Source organism: Rhincodon typus, chromosome 4 (assembly GCF_021869965.1).
Source record: "Rhincodon typus isolate 14 chromosome 4, sRhiTyp1.1, whole genome shotgun sequence".
NCBI classification, from domain to species: Eukaryota; Metazoa; Chordata; class Chondrichthyes; order Orectolobiformes; family Rhincodontidae; genus Rhincodon; species Rhincodon typus.
In genome coordinates this window covers 80,385,778-80,403,938 of record NC_063335.1, presented here as the reverse complement: position 1 = coordinate 80,403,938, position 18,161 = coordinate 80,385,778, and the positions used below count along the sequence as shown (strand labels likewise).

General features: G+C 40.2%; 1 protein-coding gene across 1 annotated transcript in view; it reads left to right on the top strand.

The window, feature by feature from the left end:
• The window catches only part of LOC109931412 (serine/threonine-protein kinase H1-like), a 35,863-nt gene extending 17,831 nt beyond the window's left edge, over positions 1-18,032 (top strand). The window contains exon 2 of the mRNA XM_048596006.1: positions 13,819-18,032. Coding sequence (XP_048451963.1) covers positions 13,819-14,124 — 306 coding nt within the window. The 3' untranslated portion in view covers positions 14,125-18,032. The remainder of the gene's footprint in view (positions 1-13,818) is intronic.
• Positions 18,033-18,161: the final 129 nt, after the last annotated feature.

Genomic DNA, 18,161 nt, shown 5'->3' with positions numbered 1-18,161 from the left:
CTCCCTCCTTTCTTGAAAAGGGGAGACACATTCACTATTTTCCAATCTGATGGGATCTTCATGGAATATAAGGGATTTGGGAAAATTAAAGCCCATGCATCTAACATGTCACTAGCAGTTCACTTACTTTAACGCATTGGGATGAAATCCATCTGTCCCAGGGAACTTGGCAGATTTTATTTCTAATTATGTTTTCAGTACACATTCCTTGGTGTTTCTAATTCCTTACTTCCTTTTACAATCTGATCATAATTAGTTATTGGGTCATATTTAAATCCTCTGCAGTGAAGACAGATGCAAAACATCAGTCCAATTTATCTGCCACTTCCTTATTTTCCATTGTTAATTTCCTAAACTCACACCCTAGAGGGTTTTTCCTTAATCTTTTCATTTTTAGATATCAGTATAACCTTCTACTCTCTATTTTCACATTTACAGCTAGCTTTGTGTTATAATCTAATGTCTCCCTCATGATTAATCTTTTAGTCATTCTTTGATACAAAAGCCTTCATTAATACCATATGTTATTGAAATACAATCAAAACATTGTTGAATTAGTGAATAATTACATGCAACATGACCATCTGAGGCACTTTTTCCAGAAAGTTTTCATGACAAATATTCTCAAAATAAAAATTTTTGTGTTCTGTAAACAACAACACTGTAGAAACACTTCAAAGAAATAAATTTTCCTCTGTAAATACTCAAATCAGTCTATAAAGGTTTGGCTCTCCCCCCTCATTCTCTGTTGCAACCTGTTTTCATTTTCTTTGGAAAACACAGCAAAATCAAAATTCCACAATCCTTCTGTGCTGCTCATTACAGCAGAGCTCATAATCTCTAATAGTAACCCAGCCAAAGTATCTGAAAGTTGAGTCAAGTTGTTATAATAAATCAACACATTTCTTGGATGAAGCAACTGGAAGCAGCTGATAAGTGCTAAGATTATGGAAACTATTCCCCATCATAATTGCAAAATATCTAAAGCACAGCAACAAATGATTCACCCAACTGAGTTGTGCTAATGTTTATACTTCACGCAAGCTTTATCCCAATTTTACTGTTACTGACTGAAGGGAATGGTACGGTGATCTAATAAGTTGTACCAGAAAACAATGGATGTAAACCCAAACACTTGGTTGACTTGCTTTGAGGTCTTAATGAGGAAAAGTATTTTAGTGAGATAACCAAGATAATCTGGACATCCTTGAATAGTAGATTTATGGCCTTTCTGGTATCTATCTGGCATTCACCAAAGTTCAGAGCCCCCCTCTGTAGAAATAGCTATTTGCTTCCTACAGGGATAATGGGCAATGAAGATAACTTTACATGGTGATGTGATTTTTTTCTTTGTGACTTTTCTAACTGATTACTCGTGGAAACGGTTTCAACTTCATATCATTGTGAAGTATGACTTTATTACTGCTTGAACATCGAATACTTTCAGAAGTTAAATATATTTGATATTAGTTGTGATATGAAGTGTGAGTGAAGTCACTGTACACCCTGGTTAAACAGGGAAGCCATTGTAGTCATTCAGTAAAAAGAAGAAGATTAAGATGCTAATTTAGGAACCGAACAATGCATTGTGTTATACAGCGGTTTTCATAGTAGACCCATTGCATGAATGGTACATTGTGTTATTTACATTGCAGCAGTAGAGCAATGAAGTGAAAACTTGACCAGATTAAGTAAAAAACATAAAATTCTGCAGATGCTGGAATTGCAAAACAAAGAAAGAGCATACTGTCAGTCTACTAAGTGAACATCACTATATGATTTCAAGTAGAAATCCTTCTTTAAAGCTGGAAAGTTAAAGGGAAACAGTATATTAATCAAATGAAAAAGGAGAGTAATTAAAAGATACATATTAAATCAGATAAGTCCAAAACATCCGCAACTCATCCCTCGCACCCCGTCCACGCATAAGAACCAAAAAAGAATCCCCCTCGTCCTCACGTACCACCCCACCAACCTCTGGATCCAACGCATCATCCTCCGACACTTCCGCCACAGCAATCCGACCCCACCACCAAAGACATCTTTCCCTCCCCACCCTTATCTGCTTTCCGGAGGGACCACTCTCTCCGTGACTCCCTTGTCTGCTCCACACTCCCCTCCAGCCCCACCACACCCGGCACTTTTCCCTGCAACCACAGGAAGTGCTACACCTGCCCCCATACCTCCTCCCTCACCCCCATCCCAGGCCCCAAGAAGACTTTCCACATCAAGCAGATGTTCACCTGCACATCTGCCAATGTGGTATACTGCATCCGCTGTACCCGGTGTGGCTACCTTTACATCAGGGAAACCAAGCGGAGGCTCGGGGACCGCTTTGCAGAACACCTATGCTCGGTTCGCAATAAACAACTGCACCTCCCAGTCGCGAACCATTTCAACTCCCCCTCCCATTCCTCAGACGACATGTCCATCCTGGGTCTCCTGCAGTGCCACAACGATGCCACCCGAAGGTTGCAGGAACAGCAACTCATATTCCGCTTGGGAACCCTGCAGACCAATGGTATCAATGTGGATTTCACAAGCTTCAAAATCTCCCCTCCCCCTACCACATCCCAAAACCAGTCCAGCTCGTCCCCGCCTCCCTAACCTGTTCCTCCTCCCACCTATCCCCTCCTCCCACCTCAAGCCGCACCCCCATCTCCTACCGACTAACCTCATCCCGCCCCCTTGACCTGTCCGTCCTCCCTGGACTGACTTATCCCCTCCCTAACTCCCCACCTACACTCACCTTTACTGGCTCCATCCCCGCCTCTTCGACCTGTTTGTTTCCTCTCCACCTATCCTCTCCTCCATCCATCTTCTATCCGCCTCCCACTCTCTCCCTATTTATTTCAGAACCCCGTTCCCCTCCCCCTTTTCTGATGAAGGGTCTAGGCCGGAAACGTCAACCTTTCTGCTCCTATGATGCTGCTTGGCCTGCTGTGTTCATCCAGCCCTGCACCTTGTTGTCTCGGATTCTCCAGCATCTGCAGTTCCTACTACCTCCAAGTCCAAAATAATGCATGATTGGACTATTTGATTGGAAATATGTTTCTGTTAATTGATTGACTGTGTTTAAAATTGGACAAAAAACTCCAGCCTTTGTGCAGAAGACTCTGACCAGCCTGGAGCACTCTAGGCCTTGGCCCACCAGAGTGTATGTAGCCACTAAAGTCATCTTAGGCAACATAGTACCCAGCAGGCTCTTTGCATCCAGCTGTGGATGTTGAAGTATCTTCAAAGCATAAGCAAAGAAAGTGTGAACTTGCATTTCAATAGCACTGGTGTCCAATCATTTCATGATGTGTTCAGCTACAGTTAAATATATAGCTTAAAGCACTGAATTCATGTGTGTTAAATGTTCATGATTATTTGAGCTTTGCGAACTAATGTGGGCTTTTAGGAAGTGATTCTTCTTTGACTATTAATGATGGGTTAATATGTGGCAGAAGAATCAACATTTATGGTGAATCCTTGGAAGTATGGAACTTATAAGCCTGTTGACACGTGCAATTTTCTCTGATTGTCAATCCTCACTAATAAATATCCGTAGGGGAAGGCAACCTGCCATCCTTACATGGTCTGGTCTATTTGTGGCTCCAGGTCCACAGTAATGTGGCTAATTCTTAAATGTCTTCTGGTTGTAGGCCATTAAAGTGGATAACAAAAGCTGGCTTTAATTGCCAGTGATGTTCACTGCCCATGATAGAATAAATAAAGGAAAAGACTTACTCCATTTACATCCATTTGCCTTCTTCCTCATTAAGCCATGACCTATTTCCCTTTCCCAGCCAGTACCCAATCTCAAGCACCCTCTCCCCATCTCAACAAAGTTCCTCAGACAGGAAAATTTGATGGAATTTGATCTTTAACCGGCTTTGAATCTGAAGACGCATTTGCTGTGTTTAGAAGGTTAAGAGGTGACTTAATAGAGACATATAAGATGATCAGAGGATTAGATAGGGTGGACAGTGGGAGCCTTCTTCCTCTGATGGTGATGGCTAGCACGAGGGGACATAGCTTTAAATTGAGGGGTGATAGATATAGGACAGATGTCAGAGGTAGGTTCTTTACTCAGAGAGTAGTAAGGGCGTGGAATGCCCTGCCTGCAAAAGTAGTAGACTCGCCAACTTTAAGGGCATTTAAATGGTCATTGGATAAACATATGGATGATAATGGAATAGTTTAGGTTAGATGGGCTTCAGATTGGTTTCACAGGTCGGCGCAACATCGAGGGCCGAAGGGCCTGTACTGCACTGTAATGTTCTATGTTCTAAAGGTAATAAAGTTGTATTTTAATGAGTATGACATGCTAATTATTAAAAATGGGCTTCTGCCACTACTTCTTGGGCACCACCCTCATTTGTTCCCAACATTACCTAAATTTCATCCTGTTATCGGGAAGCAGACATCCTTTGCAATACAATAAACAGTGCACTATTCTGTTCACATTGGTCCACTGCCTGTTTAATATTACTGCCATCAGCAAAATACTGGGAACATTTAGAAAATGTCCTGTGATCATGACTGAAACAGTTACTGTGTCTCAAATTTATATAGCCCAGACTTCTCCTTCCAGCATTCCTTCCCAAACCACCCACCATTCCCTTTCCACACACATTGAACAAAACGTATAAAGCAGTGAGGAACTGGCTGTCTGTGTAAACCACTCCTGTGTGGTGTGGGAACACTTGTTGCATTTTTCTTCTCATTTTTGTTTCACTAAAGTAACCTGTTGACTGTACTTCATAACCTGACTCAGAGGAAAAAAAGCTTTTGCTTCTGATGTTGCAACATTACAACATTAACATGGTATTATTTTATCAAGACTTTATATTAAAACTGCAAGAGATTTCCTTTGAGTGCCATGCCTGATATGCAAAAGGATGTTTTCGGATTTCTTTAAACATAGTACCTAAAGGAAGTTACAATAGAAGCCACAAATGTAGCTGATTCCTACTTCTTCCTCAACAGTATACCATTGTATGTTCACTGTACATTCATAGAATCCCTACAGTGTGTAAGCAGGCTATTCGATCCATTGAGTCCACACTGACCCTCTGAAGAGCATCACAACCAGTCCCATCCTTCTACCATATCCCTGTAACCCTGCATTTCCCATAGGTAATCTACCCAACCTACACATCCCTGGACACCATGGGAATTTAACATGGCCAGACCACCTAACCTGCACATCTTTGGACTGTGGGAGGAAACCAGAGTATGTGGAGTAAACCCACGCAGACACGGGGAGAATGTGCAAACTCCACACAGACTGTCACCCGAGGGTGGAATGAAACCCAGGTCCCTGGAGCTGTGAGGCAGCAGTGCTAACCACTGAGCCACTGTGCTGTCCTAAATGCATTCTTATGCATTTATGGACTATTGTACATTATCTTCAGCTTTAGCTTTATTGTCACTATTTTCAACCATTATTCTAATGTTTCCCGTTTTAAACTGGTTAGGATTAAACAATGCAAATGTTGCTATCTTACAACTCAACACTAATTTATTGTTATGTTTAAGACAACAAATGAAAGACCAGAGATAGTAGGAACTGCTGATGCTGGAGAATCTGAGATAACAAGGTGTAAGCTGGATCTATACAGCAGGCCAAGCAGCATCAGAGGAGCAGGAAAGCTGACGTTTCGGGTTGAGACCCCTTCTTCAGAAATGGGGGAGGGGAAGAGGATTCTGAAATAAATAGGGAGAGAGGGGGAGGCGGATAGAAGATGGATAAAGGAGAAGATAGGTGGAGAGCAGACAGACAGGTCAAAGAGGCGGGGGATGGAGCCAGCAAAGGTGAGTGTAGGTGGGGAGTTAGGGAGGGGATAGGTCGGTCCAGGGAGGACGGACAAGTCAAGGGGGCGGAATGAGGCTAGTGGGTAGGAAATGGGGTGGGGCTTGAGGTGGGAGGAATGGTTAGGGAGGTGGGGATGAGCTGAGCTGGTTTTGGGATGCAGTTGGGGGAGGGGAGATTTTGAAGCTTGTGAAGTCCACATTGATACCCTTGAGCTGCAGGGTTCCCAAGCAAAATATGAGATGCTGTTCCTGCAGCCTTTGGGTGGCATCATTGTGGCAATGCAGGAGGCCCAGGATGGACATGTCATCCAAGGAGTGGAAGGGGGAGTTGAAATGGTTCGCAACTGGGAGGTGCAGTTGTTGTTGCGAACCGAGCGTAGGTGTTCCACAAAGCGGTCCTCAAGCCTCCGATGACCATGTCATTTTTTAAAGTTCCTATGCTTGAAACTTACTGTACAAAAATTCATGGGTGAAAACTTACTTTCTATCATTCAGTGTATCACTGCACCATCATAAATAAATGTACAGTTATTACAAATAATGTATTGTTTAATGTCATTAAAACCTGTTATTGTTCCTGCGGAAAGCTATTCACCAATCCAGATCAATTGAAATTAAGCAACTTTGACACATTTTGAAGTCCTACTATCCCAAATTTCTAAATTAATTTAGTTAACACAAAATGCACAGCCAATTGTTCAACATCAGCAAGGGAAAAAGCAGACTACCATTTTGGGACTGGTTCTACATTAGAATTCTAGTTATATGTCTATTCGTAACGTCAGTCCAAATTGTTCCATTATTAGATACACTGGCATTTCCAGTATCTCTGTTTTTATTTGTGGTTTCTGGCATTCACAGTACACATAGCAAGAATTTGCACAAATATTGTCTTTGACATTGTTAAAATATTGTTCACAGAAGCATAGCCAAAATAATCATAATAGAATCACAGAAGGAGACATTATAAATGTAAAACCAAAGCTTGGTCAAAATGACAGTTTCAAAGAGGTTCATGAAGGATGATAGAGAAGGAGACAGGCAGTGCCTTTTGGGTGGCTGAAGACCTGATTGCCAATGGGCATGAAAGGGGTTGGAATTAAACAGGGGTAAATTAAGAAATTTAAAAACAACATAATGGCATGCGCAGGAGAGTGTGGATTTTTGGTTTCTAGACGTTACAGGGGGATGTTAAGATATGACCTTTGAGCAATTTCAAACAATGATCAAAATTTTGATGTAGTCAGAGATTAGGAGCCAACAATGCTAACGGTGGACGATTAGACACAGTTGGAATGGCAAACAGGTAAGAGAATTCTGGCTGTGCTGAAGTCTACAGACCATGAAGGATAGGAGGCCAGTCCAAGAGAATACTAGAATTATCAGTTCTGGAGGTGACAAAGTCATTGATGAAGTGAGGGCAGGGATGAATAATATTACAGAGGTCAAAATAGGTAAAGAAGGCACGAAGTTAAAAATAGAGCTTAGGATAAAGGAGTCAGCAATGAGTTCAGAGTTTAGATTGGGATCAATAGTTTCCATTTTCCCTGTGTTTAACCGGAGGAAATTCCAGCTCATAAGACTGCATAAGACCATAAGATGTAGGAGCAGGACTTGGCAATTTATCTGACAAGTCTGCCCTGGCATTCAAGGAGATCATGGCTGATTTGATGATCCTCAATGCAACTTTCCTGCCTTATGCCTGTAACCCTTGATTCCCTTACTGAGTAAAAATCTTCCATCTCAGCCTTGAATTTACGTAGTGATCCAGCCTGCAGTAAAGAATTCCACAGGTTGAGTAAGTCATAAATGAATGACCCCTTAATCTGAGATTATGACTTCTGGTCCTCGACTCTCCTAGAGAGGAAACATTATTGCATATCCTCTGTCAAGCCCCCCAAAAATCTTGTATGCTTCAATTAGTTTCCGTCTCACACTTCTGAACTTGAATGAGTACAAGCTCCAGCTGGGATGGCAGGTCTGACATTTCAAAAGAGATTGAATTGGTTAGGACTATATTTACTGGGAAGAATGACTAAAAGAATGAGGGGTGATATTATAGAAATCTATAAAATTCTAACAAGATTAGACAGGGTAAATGCTGGAAGGATATTTCTGATGAACAGGGAGTTCAGAACCAGGGATCACAGTGCAAGGATAAGGACAGGCCATTAGGACTAAGATGAAGAGAAATTTCTTCACTCAGAGAGTGGTGAGTCTGTGGAATTCACTGCCACAGAAAGCAGTTGAGGCCAAAACATTGAATGTTTTTAAGAAGGCATTAGATATAGTTTTTAGGGCTAAAAAGGATCAAATGGTATAGGAACAAGGCATGAATAAGGTACAGATTCGGATGATCAGCCTTATATTGAATGGTGGTGCAGGCCGGAAGGGCTGAATGGCCTACTCCTACCTTCTATGTTTCTATGTAACTACTCAATCTCTCCTCATAGGAAAATCTATGCATACCTGAAATCAACCTAGTGAACCTCCTCTCATCATCTCCAATGCCAGTATACCTATCCTTCGATTAGGGGCCCAAACTTGTTCACAGTACTCCAGATGTGGTCTGACTAATACCTTGTATAATTTTAGTAAAACCTCCTTACTTTTATCCTCCATTCCCTTTGAAGTAAAGGCCAACACTCCATTTGCCTTCTCTATTACCCATTGCACTTGAACCACTTCTTGTGATTCATGCATGAGATGCACCAAATCCCTCTGTGCTGTAGCTTTCATAGGTCTTTCCTCAATAAATAATATTCACTCTGTATATTTCACTGCCAAAGCGTACAGTCTCACATTTTCTCACATTATATTCCATCTGCCAAATTGTTGCTCATTCACTTAACCTGTCTATATCTCTCTGTGGACTCATTGTATCATCCTCACTACTTTTCTTTCTACCTACAAGACCATAAGACCATAAGACATAGGAGCAGAAATTAGGCTATTCAGCCCATCGAGCCTGCTCCACCATTCAATCATGGCTGATAAGTACCTCAACCCCATTCTCCCGCTTTCTCCCTGTAACCCTTGATCCCCTTGATAATCAAGAACCTATCTATCTCAGTTTTAAATGTACTCGATGACCTGGCCTCCACAGCCTTCTGTGGTAGTGCATCATCTGCAAACTTGGCAATAGCGCATTCACTTCCATCATCTATGCCATTAATGTATGTTTTAAATAATTGTAGTCCCAGCACTGGTCCCTGTGGTACACCACTAGTTTCGGGTTACCTTCGTTAAAAACACCCTCTTAATCCCAACTCTCAGTCATCTGTAAGTCAGCTAAAGTACTACAGGGTCCCTCAAATACCATGAGTTCTCATCTTATTAAGAAGCTTTACGTGCTAAATCAGTAGAGGTTTTTCCTGCCCTAGTATACAATTATGCACTAACCAAAAAGTTCATTTTTGTGGTAGATCAGTTGAGCAGAGCAGAACTGGAACATTAAAGTCATTTTTCACTGACAAACTGGAAAGTGTGGTTGGGATATAATTCAAAACAAAAGCTAAGGAACAAGACATTCTAAAAATAAAATTGAATAACAGTCTGGGTATTGATGAGAGAGATCCATAGGGACGTGTGGAATTGGATGCAGGCAAGGTAGCCCTGGCAAGGATTCAGCCCAAAAAGGGGAGATTAGAACTGAAATTCCAAACAACCAAAGAAGAGGGAGGAGAGAGATAAAGAAGGTGAAGAGAAAAGTAGTTCAGAGAAAAAAAAGACGAAAGGAGGGTAAAGTAGAAAAAGGAGGAGCAAATAAATAAGAGGCAATGGAATTTCAATCCAAAATATTAGTGCTATGAAGGGAGGTTGCCTCTGAACTCAGGGAAGGTACTGATAGGGAATGATACGGTCCCCAACTCAGAGTCAATTGAGCTGCTTAAATTTGCCAAAGGGATCCCAAAATTTGAAGAAAGTGAGGTAAATATTTTTCATTTCATTTGAAAGCATTGCAAAACAAATAAAATTGTCACAGAAAGCTGCACAACATTAACACAGACTATGCACCTGATGCTTATGCCTATCAACATTCTGGGGGTTACCAGTGACCAGAAGCAGAACTGGACTAGCCATATAAACATTGTGTCTACGTAAGCATGCCAGAGACTAGAATTCCTGCACCAAGTAACTCACCTCCTTATTGCCCAAAGTCTGTCCACCATCTATAAGGCATAAGCAAAGTGAAGAATAAATGTTTCAAAAGCTGGACAAGCAGCTGATGAGCTTGTCCACAAACCCTTATCTCAATGGAAACCCTTTTTCCATTACCCAACAAACCTGAGAAGGATAGTAACAGGGTGAAAGGGTGTAAAGAAGAAGGGTCCACTGCACGATGGGACAGCAGGGAATGCAAATGGGTGTCTCCTCAATCTAGAAAGGAAGTTGTTAGGAATAGGAGTGATGTACTTTGTCTGTTTGCTTTGGAAGTGGAATGATAAACCAGTGGCAATGGTACAAGTGAAGATTGTTCCTTCAGGACCCAGTAGAATGGGGAATACAGCCTGGGTTAGTCAGGGAGATTCTTCCAAGAATACTGCTAAAGTGAGCCAAGTTACTGGAGGTACAAGAGGTTTTGCCTCTAAGGTGGAAGTATTCACATACTTCTCCAATGAAACAAGTAAACAAATTAATATTTGGCAGACACTGTCATTGATGATGGCAGATGATTTAATTCATGTTTCAGCAGGTATAATGAAAGGAGCATTAATAGGGAATATTCATGGAATTTATGAATCTGTTCATTTGTACAAAGTGAAGTAAGCCTTGATAAGCTGAGTCAGTACCGTGGGAATTGTTCCTAGTGAAAGGGTATATTTTGTATTGAATAAAGATTTGGCCATCGGAGACACTAATATTTGTACTAGGATGGCACGGCAGCTCAGTGGTTAGCACTGCTGGCTCACAATGCCAGGGACCCAGGTGATTGCCTGTGTGGAGTTTGCACGTTCTCCCCATGTCTGTGTGGATTTACTCCCACACTCCAAAGATGTACAGGTTAGGTGGATTGGCCGTGCTAAATTGCCAAAAGTGTTCAGGAATGTGCAAGCTAGGTACATTAGCCATGGGAAATGCAGGGCTACAGGGGTAGGGTAGGAGGTGGGTCTGGGTGGCATGCTGTTTGGAGTGTCGATGTGGACTCAATGGGCCAAAAGGCCTGCTTCCACACTGCACAATGGATAACATGGCGGTGACTATGTTGCAACAGTTGCTTGATCATGTTCATCTTGCCAAACTCCCCAAAATTGTTGTGGGTAAACGCAAGAAAAATCAGCTAATGATGAGCAATTGAAAGAAAAACTGATCAATGTGGGGGATCAAATTTTGAGCACAAAAGATGAGTTTGCTAACTCTAAATGCGAACTGTTGAGAACATTTTAGCATCAGTCACAGGAATTAAAATATTTGTTGAGAACTTGAAATGTCTAAACCGAAAGCTGCAGAAGTAAATATAACAAAAATTGATCTTCAATTAGAAAACGATCAAATCCATGCATCTGAAGTCTCTATTAAATATCGTGGCAAAACATTTAGAATAGAGTCATAGGGTCATAGAGATATACAGCATGGAAACAGACCCTTCGGTCCAACTTGTCCATGCTGACCTGATATCCTAAATAAATCTTGTCCCATTTGCCAGCATTTGGCCCATATCCCTCTAAACTCTTCCCAGTCATATACCCATCCAGATGCCTTTTAAATGTTGTAATTGTACCCGCCTCTACCACTCCCTCTGGCTGCTCATTCCATACACACACCACCTTCTGCATGAAAAAGTTCACCCCTTAGGTCCCTTTTAAATCTTTGCCCGCTCACCTTAAACCTATGCCCTCTAGTTTTGGACTCCCCCACCGTGGGGAAAATACCTTGTCTATTTACCCTATCCATGACCCTCATGATTTTATAAACCTCTAAGGTCACCCCTCAGCCTCTAATGCTCCAGGGAAAATAGCCCCAGTCTATTCAGCCTCTCCCTATAGCTCAAACCCTCCAACTCTGGCAACATTCTTGAAAATCTTTTCTGAACCCTTTCAAGTTTCACAACGTCCTTTCTATAGCAGGGAGACCAGCATTGCATGCAGTATTCAAATAGTGGCCTAACTAATGTACTGTACAGTCAGAACATGACCTCCCAACTCCTATACTCAGTGCACTGACCAATAAAGGCAAGCATACCAAACACTTTCTTTACTATCATATCTACCCAAAACTCCACTTTCAAGGCAATGAACCTGCACTTCAAGGTCTCTTTGTTCAGCAACACTCCCCAGGTCCTTACCATTAAGTGTATAAGTCCTGCCCTGATTTGCCTTTCCAAGTGCAGCACCTCACATTTATCTAAATTAAACTCCATCTGTCACTCTTCTGCCATTGGCCCATCTGATCAAGATCCCATTGTACTCTGAGGTAACCTTCTTCGCTGTCCACTACACTTCCAATTTTGGTGTCATTTGCAAACTTACTAAACTCACCTCCTATGTAAAGAAATTAATAGTCAAGATGGACAATCCACTAGAACATTATCATGAAAAGAGCAATGAAATTTTAAACTCCAATGCAATCTTCAGGATAAGAAAGATAGCATGTGCAGTATGGGAGAGCAGATCCATATTTTAAAATCTGTTAAAAATAAATGTAAGGAACATATTAAAGGGCAATCAGTAACCATGGTGAAAAACATCTAAAATGAATGGAATGCTCATGGGAAATTGTCAAACATGTGCAAAAGTTCTATGGAAGATTCTGAAACAAAACCAAAGAAATCACCAGAACAGTTGCTAAGATGAATGAAGCAATCAACAAACATGAAAATTTATTGGTAAATAAAGAGAAACAAATATTTGGAAAAAATAGTAAAATATGGTGAAATAAGGGTTCTACTTTTGAAGCACTTTTGAAGTAAGAAAAAAAAATTAATGTGAGCAGAAGGCAGGTCTCTCACATAAACTAGGCCATGATTTGAAGAGAACAAAACTCCCTCAATGCAGGTTATTCATTTGGTGTGAATTAAAATAATGAAATGTCAAAATCTGTTATGATGGAAAAAAGTTTTGAAGCTGATTGCCAATCAGATGTAAATGCTTTTCGTAGCAAACCTAAAGGACCCATTGAAAGTATATTTGTAGAAGAAAAGAAATCCCCAAATGGATTGGAAGGAATAAAAACAGAAAATGCCAGAGAAACTCAGTAGGTTTGGCGGCATATGTGGAGAGAGAAAACAGCATTAATATTTCTCTGCTATGGAACTAAAGGGAGTTGGAAAGTAATTTTTTTTTTTACTTTTGACAAATTGGGAGGAACAGCAAGTGGATCAGATTGTAAGGGTCCCCAGAGAGAAAAAAAGATAATCTGTGAATTATTATTTCTCCTTAATGTGATTGTTACTTAGCCATAGTACTTTTAGGATTACACTCTGCAGGGTTTTATATTTTTGTCCCAGACTTGGTGGTTGTGTGTCTTATTTTTTAAAAAGAATAGTTGTATTTATTTGCACAGTTTAACCCCTTTGTTTTAACAAACTTGATTTCTTGAGTAAGTTTGTTTGCAATAAACTAGCCCTTTATTTGGCACTGAAGGAGCCCTGCTAGCTTGTTTCTGATACTGGGCTAGTCTGATTGGTAATATCATCTTTTTAAAATTCTAACTTGGATGTGACCAGTGGGGGAGTGTGGAAAAGAATCAGACCACCCCTCCCAACTTGATGGTAGCAAGAATCAAAGGAAGATTTGCATTTGTGTCTGTCAAGATTTGTTTAAGTGCCATTAATATACAGGTTTGTGGTAATGTTGTCAAAGGACAGCATGTATGTGGGAAGAGAAGTAGGCCAAGGTTTCAATACTTGGTGGACTCTCAAACTGGCTTGCAAGGGAAGGAGGAGATACCATTGCTACAGATGTTCAAGATATTTGCTGTTAATTAATAGCAAATGTTCATTAATTAGCAATTAATTGTTCTGTATCACATTCTGCACTAATATTGACCTTTCTTTACAATGTACTTTCGTTACAGCCATGGCCAAATGTTTCCAATCTTGCCAAGGACTTCATTGATAAACTAATCACAATAGACCCAAATGAGAGAATGGCAGCTGCGCAAGCTTTGAAACATCCATGGGTTGTGACAATGGCGGCTTCGTCCTCTATGAAGAACCTACATCGGTCAATCTCTCAGAATTTGATGCGGAGGACATCTTCCCACAGTCCAAGCTCTAAGTCAGCGCAGTCTACCAGGTCAAGCCGTTCCAGCAAGTCACGTCGTTTACATGAGAAGGAAATCCAGGAGTTTAACCTGTGGTACCAGCAACATATTGATTAGTAGTGATCAATGGGCTGTCAATCAAAGTTCTTACAGCTGTATAAACTGTTCTTCATACAAAACAAATGGTTGATCGGTTGACCATTTTAATGAGCCCAAATAAAGTTCGAACAATTCCTAGACATAGCCACAACACTGCAGTTAGACACACTGTTGAACAATTGTCATCTCAAAATAGTTTTGTCAGTATTTTAGCAACTCTGTTTAATCAGTGTCATCTTTAGGATTGACGTATGTGTTTCTGCCGTCTAATGTAAAGTTCAAAGCTTTTTTCATCTTTTCTGACTTCCGTTTAGCACTAAGAATTATTGGGTCTGATTTTATTGTAAGTATTTTTGTCAAATAAGAAACAGGAGAAGCAAGCCAGCTACCCCAGGAAGAAAGCAGATTGAGACCTGAATCATCCTGATGGTCAGTTTAATTTCCAGAGCTGTCTGAGCATTCCATAGAATGGGAAAACTGTTGACTTATCTTCTGAGCAGTTAGTTTAATGGAAGGAGAGCTAAAAAAGCATTAATGCCACTAAGACCTAACTCCTGGTTTTTGGAATAGCCTCATGGGGCCCCTTTAAGATCCTCGAGTTTTGCTGCTCCATGTTCCAAGCCACTAAACAGAGCATATGAAGCCTAAACTGCACCCAATGGTGCTTGAACGTGGCAGTCTTATTAACATCTTGGGGCCAGGTGTTGTATTTTCATATGATGTTCTCTAGTGTATTTGCTGAAGAGTTTTGGCCGCAGCTCCCAAATGAAATGGTAATATGACTAGGGATTTCTCCTTTTTAACTTTGGATGCATGACTATACCATTCCTCTCCAAAAACACGGACCAAAATCAGGACCAATATTCTTACAATGGTAGTATTCCAAAAACCTGATTTGCATAGTATTTCTTATTCATTAGCATAAAAATTCACAGTTTCTTTGTTCATAGCATGTTTCAGCTTTTTATATTAAATGTATTAGAAGTTCTGCGGGCAATAAAAATGATCCTTAATCTATAGAGTTAAATATTTGCACCAAATAGGGAAATATAACTTAAATATTTGACTAAGTGATAGAGACATGATCTTACATTTGTTGCAAATATTATTGCTTATTAATTATTAACATAATTAATTAAAATCTGGCCCAATTGAATTAAATTCCATAAATATGCCACTACTCAAAAGTAAAATCTTTTGAGTATATGAACTCTGAAGTGTCTCCGAGCAAGAAAGGTGGACGTGGAAGTTGTAGGCATTATCATTTTGAGATTTACATGCTGATTCAGTTCCGACACAATTAGATACCTAAATACCATTTTGCTAAATTGGAGGCTAGTCAGTCAATAATATCAAATGAGTCTGTCAAAGCTACATATATTTTAATCATAATGAAATATTGAACAAGATCTTTATGGGTTGTTTTAAAATGAAATAAAACACATCTTTGTAGTTGTTTTGTTGCATTGTTGGCAAATATTCCAAATTAAACAAAGACCACGATATTTCCCCTCCCAAGAAAAGTAGAAGAATATATACTCATGGAGTCAGTTAAATTATCCAACAGCTGACAAAATGTCAAAAGGGAGTTATAAGATGTGTAATATTGATGAGGAGACCTGTCCAACAGACCTGCCAAGACTGCAAAGTTATTTAAAACTCCATCCCTTTTAATCTTTGCAAAAAAGTTGGAGAATTAAAAGAAATATTCCTTTCTATTCCACTGTTTTTATGACCTAAGCCCAAGGATTTCTGTTATGGATTAATGCAGCATCACTGACCTGGGAACTTTACACGTTTCAGAATTCAATATCAAATCTAATAAGTTTAGAGCTTGAACACTTCCTTCTGTGTCTTTTACCCACCACCACACCCTAGGTTCTAACATGCCATGGATTGCTTTCAGCACAACCAATCCATTTTCATCCATTCATTGTCTCCATTATCACCCATCTAGCTTTTCTTCTTCTCTGGCTTCCTATAACAATCCCTTTGTCTGCCTAACTTTTTCCTCTCTATGTCTCTGTCTCTAGGCTCCATCTTCACCTGTCTGCTCACTCCTCCCTCTGCCCCCCAACCCCTGTCACCAGCATAAATAACACATTTTCCTGTTATCAATTCTGAAGAAGGGTCATTGGACTTGAAGCTTTAACTGTGTTTTCTCTACACATATACTGCCAGATCTGCAGATTTCTTCAGCAATGTCTGTTTTTGTTTCAGATTTCCACAGTTCTTTGTTTTATATCATATCCATTAACACAATGGGGAGCTTCCATTTGAAAACCTGCATGACAGCTACAAGTCCGTTTAGAAACTTTGAAGTAAAACTTCTTCATGTAGATTGGGAAAATCAAATTGGCAGACGTAACCACAAATAAGAATTCATAGGGTATATTTGGGACAGTTGTCTAAAACAATATGTTATAGGTGCAACCAGGGATCAGACTATTTTGGAACTGGTAATGTATAATGAGGCAGGTTTAATAAATGAGGATAATCACAGGAAGAAGACAGAGTTGGCTGCAGCGTTTTGAGAAATGTGTTTAGCAGCAAAATATAGTTGATGAACAATGGCAGACATTTAAGAAAATAGTTCATGAGTCACAACAAAAGTGTATTCCACTGAGAAAGAACAATTCTACAAAAGGGATAAATCAACTATGGTCAATCAAGGAAGTTAGGATAGCAACAAATTGAAAGAAAGAACATAATGATGCTGGAAAGGTTGACGGTAAACCTGAGTTTTAAGAAAGTTTTCAAAAATTAACCACAGATGACCAAAAAATAATAAAATGGGAGAAAATAAACTTAGAGAGTAAACTAACAAGTAATGTCAAAATGAACATTACAAGCTTTTGTAGATGTATTAAAAGGAAGAGAGAGGTTAAATTGAACATAGGCCATTAGAGGTTATAGGTTAACATTGACAGTGTGGGAAAGACAGAGATGGCTACAGAGCTTTAGGTGCCATGAGTTGGCATGGATGGGCCATGGGGATTTTCAAGAAGTGAGTGAAGGGTTAGGAGTTAGAGGGATGTTTTATGTTTTACTCTTTATTTTAGAAGAACTTTGGGCAATGCGCCAGAGCACCAAGGCAGGTTTTCTCCGCCATCCTACTTCTGCATTGAACATACTCCCTGGGCCTACCAGCCCAACTTCTAAGCCAGCCTTCAGCATTTCCCGACCTTGCATGGAAAACCACTGCTACAGGTTCTGTTCATACAGCCAGATTGTTCATTTCTCTACACAGCCAACCTGGGAATGAATACTGGGGTTATTGTGTTACCTCAACATTTGCCTGCATACAGGCCAAATATCTAGCCAGGCTGTTACAGTTTTAGCCTATTAACAAAACAGCTTATAACATTGAGACCAGAAACGGTTGCATTACCTTCTAATGTGTTACTGTGCTCCCGATCCAGTTTAACTGGTAAAGTTCCTGCGTGGGAGGGCCAGCAGCCTGCCTCAAGCTGGTTGGGCCCTCCTTATCATGCTAAGGATTGATGTTGCCATTGTAGATGCCACAGTGCAATTTTGATTCCAAACTTTAGAATACACCATAATGCCAAAGACAGTGGTAAACCCTGGAGGAATATAGTGAAATATATAGTTGGTCAATGTTGAATGATCTTTATAAACTGTGCATTAGGAGAAGCAGGAAAATTTGTCAGTCCTTATACTTTTGGAGGTCAGAAGTTTGTAACCCGCTTCTTACTCCATACATCCGATTCCCATTCAGAGCTAAACTATGCTGCTTATGTTTTAAAAATTCTTGTGTAATGAGGTGTGGCTATCTATGGTAAGAAATGCACAAAATAAATACAAGTTCAATATTTTTTCAGATTAAAATCTGAAAGAGTTCATCAATTTGATCAAACCTATATAAGTAAAATAAAATTTGGAGGCCATTAAACAAGATGCAAATTTGATCTAAGATAACAAGGTGTAGAGCTGGATGAACACAGCAGGCCAAGCAGCATCAGAGGAGCAGGAAAGCTGATGTTTCGGGCCTAGACCCTTCTTCAGAAAAAATTTTTTCTGAAGAAGGGTCTAGG